Source organism: Pterocles gutturalis, unplaced genomic scaffold, assembly GCF_000699245.1.
Source record: "Pterocles gutturalis isolate BGI_N339 unplaced genomic scaffold, ASM69924v1 scaffold16185, whole genome shotgun sequence".
In the NCBI taxonomy this organism is placed as follows: domain Eukaryota; kingdom Metazoa; phylum Chordata; class Aves; order Pterocliformes; family Pteroclidae; genus Pterocles; species Pterocles gutturalis.
The window spans coordinates 27,638-44,886 of record NW_010146356.1 but is presented as its reverse complement, the minus strand read 5'-3'; the positions used below and the strand labels follow the sequence as shown (position 1 = coordinate 44,886).

Below are 17,249 nucleotides of genomic sequence, written 5' to 3'. Positions count from 1 at the left end.
GGAGACCTCATCACTCTCTACAACTGCCTGAAAGGAGGGTGCAGTGAGGGGGGTGCTGGGCTCTGCTCTAAAGGAACAAGTGATGGGACAAGAGGAAACAGCCTCAAGTTGTGCCAGGGGAGGTTTAGGCTGGATATTAGAAAAAATTTCTTCACTGAAAGAGTGCTCAGGCATTGGAACAGGCTGCCCAGGGCAGTGGTGGAGTCACCATCCCTGGAGGGGTTCAAGAAACGTGTAGATGTGGTGCTTGGGGACATGGGTTAGTGGGTTGGGTGGTGTTGGGTTGATGGTTGGACTTGATGATCCTTGAGGTCTTTTCCAACCTTAACAATTCGATGATTCTATGAATTGATATGTATAATCAGGATTACCTCATCCCAGGTGCAGAATTTGGCACTCTCTCTTGTTAAGTTTCATACAGTTGGTGACTGCCCAGCTCTCTAGTCTATCTGGATATTCAGTATTAATAATGAAATCCAACTTACCTATTGATTCAATCTGAAAGTCAAACGTGAGCTCCGATGACAGTTTGCGGCTGGATTTTAACCTGCCTTGCAGATTCACTATTTTTATGCAGCCTAGACAGCAAATAGGATATGTCAACCAAGAATTAATCTTCAATATATGACCTAATTTGAAGACAGAGATTATGCATGCACATGCACATGTATATATTTAGTAGATACTAAAACTTACAATCCAGACACACCAGAATGGTATCTCTCTCCAGTTGTGTTACATGTACAACGCTTGTCTCTGTAGTGTCTATAAAAAAACCCCAAAACACCAGTGTTAATTCATAACATAAATGACTACGAAATTTGAAACCAAAGTTCTAGAGATTGAGACAACTTAATGTGTTAGTGTTTCTTTTATCTACTTAAAATAATCATCTTACCAGTGACATTTCTCTTCTCTGAGAGAGGCATGTCCACTTATCCAACGTGTTGACTGTGACAGGAAAACTGAAGCTGTAATATTAAAGTATGGACTTAATCCAGCCTTTTCTGAGCCATGGCACAAAAGCAAACTCGTGTACATTGTTTTCCCTCTATTCTCTGTTGATACCATTTAATACTGCTGTTGCAAAAAGAGGCAGATGTATGAGACTGTCCACACTACACCTGAGTGCTGTTTCATTCCATTTTTCTTCTGCCTTTATTTCTAAAACTGGCTAGGGACTCTTATATTACTACTTAATTCTTGCTGCAATTTTCAGACATTCCATCACCAAATCTTCCAAAAATAGGGGATTATTTCCTTCTCCAAACCCTTAAAAGAAGGGTTACATTCCTCTCTTCTGGGTTACAGCTGCAGCAGTCTCCATCACAGCAAACAGGGGGATCTGACCCACAAGGGATTAGTGGACAGGTCAACTCAAAAGAGAAGTGTAGCTTTGGTCCATCTGTTTGTTAACATTAGAATTCCACAAAAAGCAGCTCTTACTAATTCACTATTATTGCCAGTGATTCTGTAGGCATTCTTTCATACAGAAAAGAGAAACTCATTAAATCTATTAGAGACAAGAAATTACAGAATGTTACCTAGAATACATAAGCAGTTTTCAGTTTAATAATAAAATCCATGGCCTGTTGAGAAGCAAAAAACTCCTCAGGGGTGATGGCAGAAATCTGTTCCTTGAAATGGTCCCTCCATCTCTTTTTTTGCTGTTTGTCTTGGAAAGGATACCTTTAGGTTCTTAAACCAATTTATAATGCATGATCTTAACCAAAGGTGGATATAGCCAAGATAAAAGCATGCAACAGAAGGACTGGAGGATATACATCTGCTCAACCACATTATGTGATGTGGAAACACACACTGCACTGGCCGAAGCTAACAGGAGAGGGACGGCAAGGGGAGAAACTCCCTGCAGTTAGTCTCTGCCAGCTATTTTTTTTTTTTAAGTCTTTTAACAGATGTTTACAAAAAAATGTCAAACGTCAAAAAATGAAAACTACTATTGGATGGAAACTATTTGTGACCATATGGTACACATCCTCCTCATTGAAAAAAACACTGAAAAAGCTGCTTCATTGCATTATTGCTCTCCTGCCAGCAGGGGACAGGAATAAACCAAGACAACATGAGGGTTTAAATGATACTCAGACAAATAGGAGAAAATAACAACATAGACACAACACAGGAACACATGAATGATTCAAGGAGGCTAAAGAAGCATTTTTGTAAGGCATGATGAGATGTTATATTTTCCACATTAAAAAAAAAAAGGAACCCAGAAGAGATTACTATTCTTGTGTTTACACACAGATGCAGACAATGAAGAACGACAACAGGACACATTATGGGCCAAAGAATTTCTCTTCAGCGTGCTGCTTTTGACTTTAACGAAGTCAGGCAGTTACATAATAGATATATGCGTTTGAAAAGAAAATGCACTAACTCTGAAGTAGTTAAGTGCATTAATTGGCCATCCACTGATCACTTTGTTTCTTTTAACTAAGCTTTAAACTGTGTCAAAATCCAACACACTTTTCAGCAGCAAGAAAGTCAGTAGGCAACTTCCTAGTGGAAACTGTATTTCTTAGTGAATTCCACAGTACACAATCCGCTGGACTCCTACGCGTGTTTATGGCAGCACAAATTCATTATCCCAACATGGGCTCTGTGCCCGGTAATAACAAAGCCATTTACTCCTTCTCAACCTGCAAGCTATGACTGGGGCCAGCTCACTACTGTTTCTAGGTTTTAGGGGATAACCTTGCAACTCTAAAACAGTAATACTTAGTATTGCTTCCATTTTACTCTTCTTTTACTTTTACTTCCTTTTTAAGATAATTTATCCTCTTGCTCAGATGGTAGATTCCTCACTCATAGTGCCCTGACCAGTGATGGACGGGTACTTGGTTTCCTGCTACCAGTGGTCCTAATCCCTTTTGCTTCCCATAAACATTGGAAGAACAGAAATATGCTCCCCTCTCAGCAGGATGCTGATAACACCATTTCTAACTACATTGGCTTATTTATTGCAGGAGAACCAAACCATACCTACAGTGATGTTGAAAGAAACTGCTCAGATTGCAACTCTAGTAAAATCTATTAAAGAAACAGAAGTCGTGGTGCCAGGGTAGAGCAAAGGACTGCACAGTGGGTAATAGACAAGTACAGCCTGATTTATGGCAATGCAAGAAACAACAACTCCATCCTCTCCTGTACTCAAAATTTCAAGAAATATCATCAGTTCAACAAGTAGAAACACCAAAAAAAAAAAAAAAAGTACAAGTGCAAGCAGGTACAACCAGAGAGCCCTTTAAACAGAGAATTTACACCAATCGCTTAGCCTTAATGATTTAACCATTAGTTTTCTCAGAGGAAACTACCTTTCTAGTGCTTCAGCTACATTAGAAGAGCAAGGAACATTTCTGAATGCAATTACAACAGCACACAAACCTGTTTCTGTAAACCACGAAGAGGTAGAATTTGGGTTGACAGTCTCAAACTTTACAACCTGGTTGAAGTCTCTTCCTCTACTGACACCGACACAAACTAAAGGGAATTCCTGCTCAGGGACTACCAGCATTTCAAACAATCTCAGTGGACAAGGTACAGGAAAATCTATGTGCTAAATTAAGAAACAAAAATAGATATTAGTAGGGAAAAAAGTTTAGTTTTGAGTTGCTATTAGCTATTTAAACTGTATGGTAGATTTTATGCCATTCATTTTGTAACATGGTTTACTTCTTCGGGTAAGAGTAACTGATAGATACAAAAAGCCCCGGTTTTTTTATGCTGATTCAGTTGAAATAAGCTAGGATGTCTTTCACCACGTGTGTCCCGTGCAGCTGCCCGCAGATGACAAGAGTGCTGTACCTCTTGTTGCTCTGCCCACCTATGGAGCCTCTCAGCCTTGTTTCCCTGATCAAGTTGTAGCAGCTGCCTTTCTACAAACACGAGTCCACCCTGGCTCCAGCTCTTCAGATGGGAAGAGAACAAGCATTTCTGGGCACCTCCAGTGTCACAAAGCATAGACTAAGGGGACATTTTCGCTGGTGTGGGAGCGAGCCCTCTGTTTACTTGTGATCACTCCACTCTGCCGTGTCTCGGGCTGTCAGCCAGAGGTTTTTTTACCATGTAACTAAAAGGCAAAGTTCATGGAGAGAGGGCTTTGTTCTTTCTCTGAAGTCCACCACAAAAAACAAGAACATTCCTATAAATATTTTGAGTCAGTGAATATATATTACATATTTAAATAGCTGTTTTCAATGGAATGTAACAGAAACCAAGCGAGAAGCCTAATAACTCCAGAAATAGCTAATACTTATTCTTAACAAGTCATTACAAGATAAACAGAACTGAACACAAGAGTATTTCACCTTATTGTAATATTACCTTGATTAACATAAATTTTTGCATTGGTTCAACCCATTCTAACAAAACAATGCTAGACTGTAGTGCTCCACAAAGGTACTTGTGGCCTGTGTAGGGATTCCTCACTGCCAAAAAGGAGAAGTAGAGTATATTAGTGTACTAAGCAAATACAAATTATAAACAACTTCCAACTACCTAACAGTCCATTCTCTTTTGGAAAATACCCACCACCACCACTATAATAGTTTTTATAAGGAAGCTCCTGAAAAGTCAACTTCCACACTATGAAAATGGTGACAGGGAGCGTGATGGAGCAGGGGCTGCCCTTCCACCAGTCATGAACAGCTCCAGGGATGGGGCATCCCCAACTCCTCTGGACAACCTGTTCCATGAGCTTTTGCCCCACCCACACTGTATCAGCTGCCCTCCTAAGAGCTGCTGGTTCCTGGTGGGTCTCTGCACTTCCCTGGGGTTTCCCTGGTGTCCTCCTGGCTCAGGAAACCTCCTTGTACCCCGCAATCCTCTGCTCCGCTGTGGGACGTGCCTGCACCGGAGCTGAGCGCTTCTGCGAGTGACTGCTGCTTGTGGTTACTTTTTGAAGTGTCATCATCTATTTCCACTCACCTGCTCTTCTTCTATTGTTGGCAATTCACAACACAGTTCAGATAACGAGCATCTACAATCCAGTACTATCTACATAAGTGAAATATATTCATGCTAGCTTACTGCCAAGGAAATCCACTAGCAATCCCTTGGCACCTTAAACATCAAAGCTTAGTTTCATTAATCCACGTTCTCACTCAAATTTTTTCACTGAAAGAGTGATGAGGCATTGGAACAGGCTGCCCAGGGCAATTGTGGAGGCCCCATCCCTGGAGGGGTTCAAGAAACGTGTAGATGTGGTGCTTGGGGACATGGTTTAGTGGGTTGGGTGGTGTTGGGTTGATGGTTGGACTTGAGGATCCTTGAGGTCTTTTCCAACCTTAATGATTCTATGATTCTAACATCAGTAAAAACGACTGCAAACTGCAGGAAATAACGCTTGGTGTGACCCTTAGGAAGGCTCAACTCAGCAGCAGAAACCACAATGCATGATGCAATTACCAACACCTGTCAGGTGGAGAAACAAGACCAGAAGTTCTCATCTTTTCCTGCCTCCTGGGGCACTGCTGCTTCCTCCAGGACAAAGGGATACTGAAGCTGCCAGCAGGAACGGAGGCTCAGGCTGCACATAGGAAGCAGGGCAGGAGAGGGGAATCTATCATTTCTCCTCTTGGACCTGCCTTTTGCAGGTGCCCTTGTTGGCATCACAAATTATCACTATTGTGCAAGAAGGACTCAAGGCTTATTATGCTAAGCTGTCTCTCAACGCCAGGACAGCAAACTCTCCCTCATAACACCAAGTCCCGTGGCACTCTTCTTAAATTCTGTGCTGGTTAGTACAGAACCAGGCAGATTACAGAAGAGCACACCACCAGGTTTCTCATTTCATAAACAGAGACCTGAAAACATATGTACTTCCAAATCAATTTGTATGTCAGAAAGGCAGCGTTTGTACCTATTCTGGTCCCTGTCACTCCACCTCTTCGGATATCTAGGTGTTCCTGCTCCGGCAGGGGGGTTGGACTAGATGATCTTTCGAGGTCCCTTCCAATCTCTAACATTCTGTGATTCTGTATTTCTTCACCCATTAACATTCACAGCTTGGCTAGATGCCTCAATTAGGGCAAAGCCTGAACATAATACAGTACATATCATTAGCACCCTACCACACTCTAGAGTATTTGTATCCCAGAAAAAGGGAAGTTTTAACAGCTGGACAAAAAAGTGGTAACAAACATCAGAAGTCTTAGCAATATCAGGGAGATTTTTGTCAGGATGAATGATAAATGCTCACTTACCACCAAGCCTCTGAAAATCTCCTGTATAATAGAACTAACTCCTCACACCAAACTTTTGATTATGGAACACCAGATAAAATATTTCCAGGGACAAGAGCTTGACCCCAAGAGATCATCCATAGTTATCTTTCCTGTTTTTGTCCTTTTTTTTTTTTTTTTAAATGTATCTGCCCCATCCCCCTTTTAAAACATGTCTTAACACAGTGCAGCTTTGACACTTCAGCAGCTGGCACTCTGAACACACTGTAAAGGCTTCAGAGACAACTGTCCTCAAAGAATTTAAAATGCTCCTTGCTTTTTATCATCCAATATTCATAACTGCAACTTGTGCTAGGAAGTCAGGCTACTTTAGCCTGATGTTAACTTAAGTCACTCCATCCATGGAGATTAGGTTCTTCATGAAGGCTGGCTTAAATTTGACATGCATTCTGTTTCTCTGCATTTCTTGAGAATTGTCTTTAAATATAACGAGCGAAATGGGAAAGGTTTCACTGTTTAAACACAAGGACTAACCTGAATGAGCTCACTGTCTGCAAATGCATACTTTCATTATAATTACAAAAGTCTCTTCTCCCTTTACCTCCTAAATCTGACTCAGTAATCTTACTACTGTCACCATTTGTAGTGCTTCTTGGTATTTATTCTGCAGATTTTTACTTACCAACACAACACTTCTGACACCATTTAGTGTCAGGAATTTTTGTAGACACTGCAAACTTCCTACAAGATATAAATACAGAATTATCGATCAACTAAAAACAATTGAATGAATTTGCGTTTTAGAGAGTTGTTGGTGGGAAAATTATATTTGCCTCCCCCCCCCAATTATTTGTATATTTCTTCTCAAAATGCTATGCCTAGGACATACATGGTGATCCCTCTGTTAGCACTGAAATGCTGCTCAGTTATGCAGCATTATCAATGCAGTTAAAAGTCAGGAAAGGAGAGTAATAGGTAGCTCAGTACCTCCAAGCATCGTTTACCACTATCTCCTGCTATTTAATTATATGTATTTATATACCTGCCTGGGTAGTCTATTGGTACCCCCATGATAATTTTTTGTAATGCTGCAACATTGGATCTTGTGCTGGATACTACACAGACAATAGAGTCCACTTGTGTCCCAAGGACATTATAGTTCAAACACAAGACACATGGACCCAATGGGTGTGGGAAACAATGCCATACTGGACAGCCTGCTGGGCCACAGCCCTTGCAAACTAACAGCTCAGATTTTGCAAAACTTTTCATAGGCAGCACAGCATGCATTTCAAGAGAAGGTCTGAAGGAGGACTGGAAGGCAGCTTCGCAAGATCTTCTTCTCATGTGCAAGACACACTTCCTGAGAAATCACGAAAACAATTACTTAAAAATTTATCAGATCAATTGTTATTTGCTGGTAGGGGGAATCAATGTTTCTATATAGACTAGAAGACAACAGACAGTAATGTCCTGGTTTTGGCTGAGACAGAGTTAACATTCTCCATAGTAGCTAGTAAGAGGTTATGCTTTGTATTTGTGCTGAGAAGGCCACTGATAATGTACTGATGGTTTATAGCTGTTACCAGGACAGGCAAGGACTTTTGAGTTTCTTGGGCTTTGCCAGTGTCTGCAGGTGCACAAGAAGCTAGGAAAGAGCACAGCCCCAATTACTGGCCTAGGATTCGACCTTAGGGAACCAAATTGGCCAGTGGTCTATTCCATATCATGCATGTGATGCCCAGCATATAGATGAGGATCTCTCTGGAAGCTCTCACTGTCTCTGTCGTCTCTCTCTCTCTCTCGGACTCTTTTCCAGGATTGTGGTTTTCAGACTCCCTCTGCTCCAGAATCATCAGCCAGGAAGAGGCTGGGCCTTGGGCATCGGGTGGTGAGCAGTTGCACTGTGTATCACTAATTTGTATATTTCTTTATCATCATCATTATCATTATAATTTTCAATTTTTTTTTGTAGTTTAGTTATAGAATTGTTCTTATCTAAACCCGAATCTCTTTTCCCTTCACCTCTTTAATTCCCTCTCCCATTCCCAGGAGGGGGAGGGTGAGCGAGCAGCTGTGTGGTGTTCACTGCTAGCCGCGTGGTTTAAACCACTAAGTGTGGAGATTGGCCACAGCAGCCTTGACAGTAAAAACAACTCATTTGATGCTGTAGAGAAGGTGGGAATAAGTGGAGCGACAGATAGATGCTGCAGTTGAAACTACGAACTGGGAAAGTACTTGCATAGCATTTCAAATGGAGTTGTCCAGAAGTGACTGATAATGCAGCAGGACTGAGCAGCATGCATGAGTACTGGCCCCAGATTTTGGTTGGAAGAAGTCATGGAAAGGAATTGCTCAAGGACACTCAAGGGAAAGAAACTGGAAGGAAACTTGATCACAGACATATTTTCTGCTACTGAATGTTTGCCTACCAAGTATTATAAATTGAGCTCAGATGATTTTGCAGATGAATATACGAACCTCCCAAATTACTTTGAATTCTCTTTTGCTTTGCATTTTCTCTACCAAAAACTTCACTTTTAAAGATATCTACATTTTTCATGGAGCACTTATCATCATGGTATCCAGGAACTTGCTGAAGAATACACTTTGTGGTCTGGCAGAAAAAAAAAAATTATGCTCTTCCCCATATTCCAAATGTCTTCTTCTACCTAATTGTTACTACCTTGATGCCTTACAGCAAAGGCCAAAACAGCAAAACAGATTATTTAACTGAATCTCTCCTGCCTTTGAAGGAGTGGCTTGGCAGTCGCACATTCAGGCTGTGCTGCATTTTTCTTGGGAAGTGACATGACCAGACAAGAACTATTCTGAGCCCTCTGCAACTTAGGTGAGGCGTCATTTCAGGCTGAATGTAGTCTGAAGGTGTTCCTCACATGATCCTTATGATAATTATGGTTATTAGGCCACTGCTGATGCAGCCCTCAAGCCAAAGTCACCTAGCCAAAGTTAGTTTGCAAGAGGGAGGAGCAAAACTGTGATGCAGGCACACAGAAGACAACAATTCAAAGCACAAATTATCCCTTAGGTAATTAGAATTCAGCCTCTAGGAAGAACACAATTTTCAGACAAGTGTTGCACCTTGATGTTTGCAGATGACTGAACGAGAAGGCTTTCCTGAATACAAGAATTAAATGTTAATAAGCCATTAAACAGAACCAAAAGTAGCAGAGAATCAGGTCTTGTATGGGCTCCTAAGGCTTGTTTGGCAGCCAGCACTGTCCCCAGTCTCTGGAACTTTGTATGCACTTGTTAGTAAATCAGGCTGGAGGGACTGCATGCACAATGTGCTGTAAGCATCTGGGGACAAAAGTAACTTCTACACAGGCCTGCAAAAATGACTAGCCAATGGTGAATGTCAAATCTGCACGCCAGTTCTACTCTTCCCAGCTTTCAAAATAACCCGTGAACCCATTCCTTTTACAGTAAGAGATCACACATCCCTACTATTTTTTTTTTTAAATAGAATGGAAAGATAGTTCTCAGAGTAACTTGTGTAAGATCACCATTTCTACTTGCCTGAAATATCACAGGTACAATACTGATCCTAGATGTTGCTTAGCATCAAGTAAAAGCAGGATTTACCATACTAGACTATACCTGAAAAGAGCTATGCCCGGAAACAAGAGGCTTCATGACAAGAAGGTAAGATGTACCAAACCCCACTTCTCTAATAGTATATTCACTTCTTGATTAGTGTAAATTTAGGAGTCTACCTTCTAATTAATGCCCATATGAGTTATTCACAGCAATCTGTGAACAGAGCTCCCCATTATTTGGTATTCCCAGAGTTTCACAAGCATATCCTGAACTCCCAGAATTAAGATATTCCGATGGCAAGTATTTACCTGGGAAGTATTCGGTCAGGGAGTTTATGTGCTGGAATAGCAACAGGTAACTTTTGCATTTGCCTTGCATAATCAAAGAGTCCTGGTAGATTATGGGAATAAAGCTGAGAAGCTTTACCTGGAAATTAGAAAACAAAACCACACTTCAAATAGGAAACCAAATGTTTACCAGCACTACCACTCAAAGATGGCACAGGAACTTACCAGATATTGATAACAAGCAATTATTCATGACGTATAACCACGTACACCTTCGAGGAAATAGCTGATAAAGGGAAGGAAAAATAAAGAAAGAAAAGCATTCAATTTGATATGTGCAAGATGCAAGCACATTCAGTCGATCAATTAATATCTGCATAGACGACAGGACAAAACTAATATGGACTTCCTTTGTGGAGCAGAAATTAGCTTAAGCCAAGTAATGTTTACCTGGATTCCAGAGTTAATTCAGAGTAAATTTTGGGCACACATGCTATATTTAACGTACACATTAACATTCAGACAATTAGCACATTTTCTATTCACGTCTTCAAGTGTACTACAATGAGCCCACAAGATGTCATTATATAGATGAATCCATCCTTTTTCAAAAGTTTTCAAAACCACCAGAAACTTTCTCCTTCAAAGAAGAAAAGCTTAACAACATAAACTTGAGTAAACAAAGCATGGTCAACAAACCATGCCTGTGATAGTCCAAATCTCTTGAAACAATTAAAAGTGGTACTTGAAGGAACTCTCCAGGGGCATATGATTACACATTTCACTGAAGTGATCAAAGAATGCAATGAGTGGTCAAGGCAGAATTGTTATTCGTCAAAATCCCGCAGCAACTAGAAAGATGGGGCTGAAACCAACAAGACAACCTTTAAAAAAAATAATTAAAAAAAAAAGATGGTACTTTTTTCCCCTTCTCACATAACTTCTGAAGCTTGTTGTCACAAGAGGTCATGGAAGTGGAAAGTATCAACAGTGTAAATGAGGGATTAGACATACTCATGCCCAACAGGTCCACAAACGGACACAAAAAGCAAAAAGGCAGGGATCCTCCAACACCCATAATTCAATGGCTGTAGTGGAGTCTGGGGAGAACAGACAGCAGACAGTGGCCAAGCTCACGGGCATTTCCTACTACCAACTCTGGGAAACAGACCAATGGGCTACACAGAAGACCCAGGAGGATACTGCTTTTGCTCTTAAAAAGCACACAGCCCCTCCTGCGCCAAACAAACAAGTAAAAAACCCCAACAAACAAAAAAAACAAAACAAAAAACCCCCACTCCAAACAAAAAACAACCACACCTCACTGCTCGTTTATTAGACAAATTTGAAGAGATCTGTAAATTAATGGAAAGATTTTTCTGCCAAAGAGCGAACTATTCATCTTGAAGCTATGCTAACTCCTGGAAATGTACATAATTGCTGCTTTGTCCATGAGTGAAGTGGAATGTAGTGAAAAATAACGAAGGATACTACTTCTGCTTTTACACTAAATTGTATCAAACCTAGAGAGCAAACAATGAAGTCAAACACAGAACTTGAAAATGCTATTAAAGCCCTATTGCCTGTTATAATAAATAACAACGTAATAAATGGTTAGCAGACAGGGTGCACTTCTATTCCTGAAGTCTTCTCATAACTTAAACACACTGTGAGAAAAACCTATGGTAATAATCTACCAGTCTGGCTGTATCCAAATTTAACGTGCAAGTTTGATTGATCTTCTGCAGCTGCATAAGCATATGGTGACTTAGTAGGTTTGGATCTGAGGACCAGAGAAGAACAGCAATACTTCAAATTTGCAGTCTGATTGACCTGTCATTCACTCCTCCTGTTCCTCACATGACTTGCTGTTTTTGCGAGCATCTCTTCTTGTCTTTACGTGCTCATTAATACATTTCCCTAAAAGCTCACTAGGCAATGCACTACAGAACATGGTGCTCAGAGAAAACAAAGGTGGATATGAGAGCATGACTTTCATTATGCCCATTCTCCTTGCTAATTTAAAAAAAACCCAAAAAACCCAAAAACCCACAAAAAACATAAGAAAAAAAAAAACAAACAAAACTTTCCTTGGTCTACCGGGCTTACAAGAATTACTGTATTAGTGATATATCTCAGGGTAGGTTTGACAACTGCAGTGTAACAGCAGAGAGGTACCTGAGCTAAGTTTAAACTAGGTAACTCAAGCACCAGTGTGATTATGGGTTCCACGGAACTCGGTGCAAGCTAGCTAGGCCTTCCTCTCAACAGAAAGACATATCTACAACGTCTGCATCCTGGAAGATGAACAAACACCAGGCCTCTAGCTTACAGTGTGAAGGCTGTCCTTGCAAATTCCTCCATCTTGATGGCAGATGCATAGCTCCCTAAGTTAGGGAGTAGGCAGGAAAGAAAACAAGTCTCTTAGAGATTAACAAAAGAGCTGGAGAAGACACCATACAGAAAAGCCTGCAACTGGCATTTCCCCCTCCCCACTATCCCCTAAAAATATTTCAGTCTCTAAGACTATGCAAAAACAGAGTTTTCACTGGGATTCAGTAAGCTGAGTCTCATCAGCAAAGCTGCTTTTAAGATCAAGAGAATGGCACTGAGTATACAAAGGATCTCCATGCTTCCCTGTAGCTGAAACACAATGGTTGTTGCAAATATTCTATCTTGTAGCATAACTTTAAAGAAAATAGAAACCTTCACTCAATGTATATCACGGAAATTCCATACTAATTAACAAATCACCTAACTGCAGGACAATGCACTACAATGAAGTTCAACACATTGATAGAGGCAGATGTCCCACTTAAACACGGTTCACCCTCCAAAAAACTTACACGACTGAAAAGTATCCTCAGCAGTAAACATTTAAGGTAATTCTCAGTGTAGCAAGTGCCTAGGTAACTGTAGTAAAGACAATTTTTTACAAGGATTATACGAAATTAATCTGAGTGGCTAAAAAAAAAAGTAACAAAGATGTATTTTTTTCAAGATATCAAAACAGAAATATACCTGCTCCATTGACGTTTCATGAAGTTCATTGAGGTTCAGTGTGTAAATACCTTCTTCTGCACCAAATATCAAGTACTGGTCTGCAAACACAAGCAAAAAAATCTAGAAATCCTGATTTAAGGAAGGTATTTCTTAAGAGTATGCAGCTCTTTACAAAAAAAAAAAAAAAAAGACTTAAAACAATTATACACAGTGAAACAAACCAACCTATAACAGTTATGGTGTTTGAAAGCATGGAAAATTAATCTTGCTAAGGAAGCTTAAATTTGTGGATAGGGCTGTTTGAAGACATTAGGAAAGATCAGTCTTTTTTTTATTGGTGACTAACAATGGGAAAAAAAAAAAACCAGCAGTGATACAACCACAAGCAAGAATTTATGTGAATAATTTCACCATACATAGATTATCCTACTTCAACATTCCCATGTATTTTGTGACACATCCAGAGCCTTCTTTTGGAGTACTTCTACAGCAGTATTGACTGGAACTTTTTTTAGTAGTTTGGGGGTGCTTCACTTCTTGAACATAATTAATACTCTGGACTGCATTTAGGCATGCAAACAAGACAAACACCTCATATTGAGAAGACGTCAACTGCAAAAGACTGAGCTCTGTATTTTCTCACTTACTGGCTCAGTAGCATGTCTATACAGCCCATAATCAAAAGGTGAAATGGCAGGCAATGCGAGTACAATGTTAGCAATTATCCCTCTCATCAGGCTATTTAATAAAGCACTAAAATACACGCAAAAACAAAGAGAGCTGCAGAAACCTGTCAAACCAGAAAGATTGGGGCAGAGGAGGGTGAGTAATGAAGAAATCATTCTCAACTAGGACCTCTGGAAGCAAGATTTTTTTTTAAAAAAATTAATTAGAATCGGCATCTTTTGGACTAAAATGTTGAAGAGTCTTGATTCAAAACAAACAAACAAAAAAGGTTTTTTACTTTTGATATGTCATTTACTCTTTTTAATCAAAGCCAAAAACTGTGCCCCATGTAACTTAACTTAAAAAAACAACATTGAACTTCAGACAGCAGTGGCATAATTAAAAAAGAACTGCATACATTAAAAAACCCTATTTTACAATATGTCTCTTTTAAAAAGGATAGTCTTGCTCATCTACGCACTCTGTGAAATCTGGGAGAGGACAAAGTTATGTAATATACTACCTCTTGTGTCTGGATTTATCCATGATGTTGCACAATGAATTTTTAATGGACAGCCATTGAAAACTTTTGAAAAGCAAGCACCCATCTGTAGAAGTGAAAACAATTAAAAATATAAATATGAAAAATTAAAATGTGATCTTTCCAATAGGATTATTTTTACCTAAAGTAGTAACAACATTTTATTTTATTTTACTTATCTAAATAAATAAAAATTTAAAGTTATTCATTTAAAGAAAATCTTAAGAGTAGTTTCATTTGCCATGTGGAAAATAATCTCATTCTGACAACAAGATGACAAAAGGATTTTTTTAAAAGTGATTTTTCCTATGTGTGCAAGACTTTTCTGAACAAACATACCAGAATTAGTATTCCGGAATTAGCTCTTAAATTAACTGTCTGAGCACATACTTACTACAAAGGTGACAAACCTGAAAAAGGTTCTTGGGTTTTGTGTCTTTAGAAAGTTTCAGAGAAACTTTATTCTTGCCATATTTCACACATTTGAAATAAAACTCTAGGTCATGCAAGAATCAAAATCTTAAGTCTCAGATTCTCTATTTAGTTGTTTCAAATTAACTTATTTTCAACGTTGATTGCCTCCCAAAGGGAAACCTCGGGTAGAAGATCCCACTCCTTTTTCAGCATAACCCTAATAAACTCAGTTTGCCTCTTAAGTAAGTGTCTTGCATAGTATAATATAATCAATCTCTCCATCTGCCCCCCGTGAAAGCGCAAGCATTTGTAGGCATTTATAAGAATACTTGGTAAATTTCCTTCAAGATTACAGAAAAGCAAAAGCTAGGGCTTCCTCCTTTCCCCTCAAACATCAACGTAACAATTACCCATCCTATTTTGTTAAGAAACAGACCTGACTGATAGCATTGTAGATGAAAAGGAATGATGCAGGAATGATAAATAAAATGTTATCATTTATCCAGTGATGGTCAGACATAAGAACCAGCCATATGTAAGAACTGCAATCGTGAATATAAGCAGTTATCACCTGTACACAAAGCTGCATACTCTGTCACACAGCTACAGAACAACAAATGTTTCCACTTTACAATAATACTTTGTGAATTACTATCTGTCTATAAACTGAATTAACCAAAGAGCTCTCGTGGTAACATTTGGACAATTTTGGTTTGTTAACCTTTTGCTGAATGAGATACTCTGCAGGCATTTCGGTCACTTTTGAGCGTAACCATTCTTTGTGCTTTGGACATCTCTCACTCTTGCATCACTATAATGAAGTCCATGAGTTTGTCCATATACACTTACGTGAGGGAAGAATCAAACTCATTAAGGTAATCATCAAAACATGAAAGACTCTGTTGCACGAAGACAAGGGGAAAGACTTCAGCACTGCTAGTACCAGTACAGAAGTCTGAGTACCAAGGCAGGGAGCTGGCTGCTTGCTAGACAAGCAAGCATAGGAACAGAAGGAAGGGAAAAGATATACCTAAGGCAGGAATGTGAGAAGATACTGACACAGAGTGACCTCAAGGTACTGACAGCTTCAAGATTGTCCAATCCCTTGGCAGCAAGGAGTTTGAAGGAGGGATGATATCAAGAAGAACAATAAAGGGATTTTTTTGGTGTGGCTTTATGGAAGCCTCTTCCCCTTTCCAAGCATTGAAGAGAGATGCCACACAGTGGAGGGAAGCTGTATTCACTGCTAAGACCTAGTTGAGTTCTGCAGTGACAAGCTGGATAAGAAAGAGGGAGGAGATGGAAAGCAGAAGAGACTAATCATTTTCCTCTGTCCATTCTCAGTCCTGAACTCCAGCAAGCCTGCAGAGCCCAGATACCGCTACTGCAAATGCCTCAGAAGGGTAAACAAAACCTGAGGTGTATCTCTAAACACCAAAAAAATCTCAAGGATACAGCCAAGAATCAGACAAATTATTAAACTGAGTTGCTAGTGGGGAAAAAACCCCACAAACATGAAATAAAAGGCTGAAGCAAGGCTGCTTGATCTGACTTCTGCCATGGAGGCATTTAACTCTCGGGAGAGTTTCAGCAGGCAGGGTATTCCCTCCTTGGTAGGATCGAACAGGTCTCTGTCTTGCAAGCCACCTAAAATATCAGGGAAAAATACACTACCAGAGTGGGTTATTACAAAAGTTGAACAAAATCTCTAGAGTCAAAGGCAACCATGCATAGATATTGTTGTGGTTTAAAGGCCACTGCACAGCCTCTTGCTAAAAACCTCGTGGGCTGAGGCAAGGACAGGGGGGTTCACTCACCACTTAAGGTCACGGGCAAGAAACAAACATGACTTGGGAAAAGAGAAACAATTTATATTTGTTAACAATCAAAAAAACCCCCCAAAACAGAGCAAGATAATGAGAAAGAGAACTACATCGTAGAAAGGCACCTCTCCCCCACCTCTTCCTTCTTCCCAGACCCAGAGGCTTGGTTCCCAATTTCTCCACCTTCTCCCCCCAGCAGCGCAGGGGGCAGGGATGGGGGTCGCAGTCAGTCCATGTTGTCTCTGCCACTCCTTCCTCCTCAGGGAAGAGCTCCTCACTGCCTTACCCGCTCCAGCGTGGGGTCCCTCTCACGGGAGAGTCCTTCACAAACTGCTCCAACGTGAGTCCCTCCCACAGGCCGCAGTTCTCCACTGGCTGCTCCAGCGTGGGTCTCTTCAATGACATTCACGGCCTCCTTCAGGCACGGCTACATCTTCCAACGCGGGGTCCTCCATGGCTACATCTCCATGAGCTACAGGTGAGCTCTGCTCTTCATGGGCTGCACGGGGACAATGTGCCTCACCATGGCCTTTACCATGTTGGAGGGGAATCACTGTTCTGGGGCACCTCCTCCCTCTCCTTTCTCTTCACTGTGCTTCAGGTCTGTGTAGTTGTCTTGCTCATATCCTGCTTCTCTCTCCGCTGCAGGTTCTCTCACTGGCTTCTGAGAAACTCCCGGCTCCTGGTCGGGCCATGGCAGAGGCTTTGGCTGCGGGGGGTCAGGGTGCAACCGCGACCCGGGCGG

General features: G+C 40.6%; 1 protein-coding gene across 1 annotated transcript in view; it reads right to left on the bottom strand.

Annotated features, from left to right (window-relative positions):
• MAP4K3 (mitogen-activated protein kinase kinase kinase kinase 3) overlaps nucleotides 1-17,249 on the bottom strand; it is a gene marked incomplete at its 5' end in the record, with an annotated part of 50,586 nt that overhangs the window by 7,202 nt on the left and 26,135 nt on the right. The window contains 9 exons of the mRNA XM_010085720.1: nucleotides 486-578; nucleotides 697-765; nucleotides 3,412-3,583; nucleotides 4,351-4,454; nucleotides 6,892-6,950; nucleotides 10,079-10,196; nucleotides 10,283-10,343; nucleotides 13,079-13,158; nucleotides 14,250-14,334. Coding sequence (XP_010084022.1) covers nucleotides 486-578; nucleotides 697-765; nucleotides 3,412-3,583; nucleotides 4,351-4,454; nucleotides 6,892-6,950; nucleotides 10,079-10,196; nucleotides 10,283-10,343; nucleotides 13,079-13,158; nucleotides 14,250-14,334 — 841 coding nt within the window. The remainder of the gene's footprint in view (nucleotides 1-485; nucleotides 579-696; nucleotides 766-3,411; nucleotides 3,584-4,350; nucleotides 4,455-6,891; nucleotides 6,951-10,078; nucleotides 10,197-10,282; nucleotides 10,344-13,078; nucleotides 13,159-14,249; nucleotides 14,335-17,249) is intronic.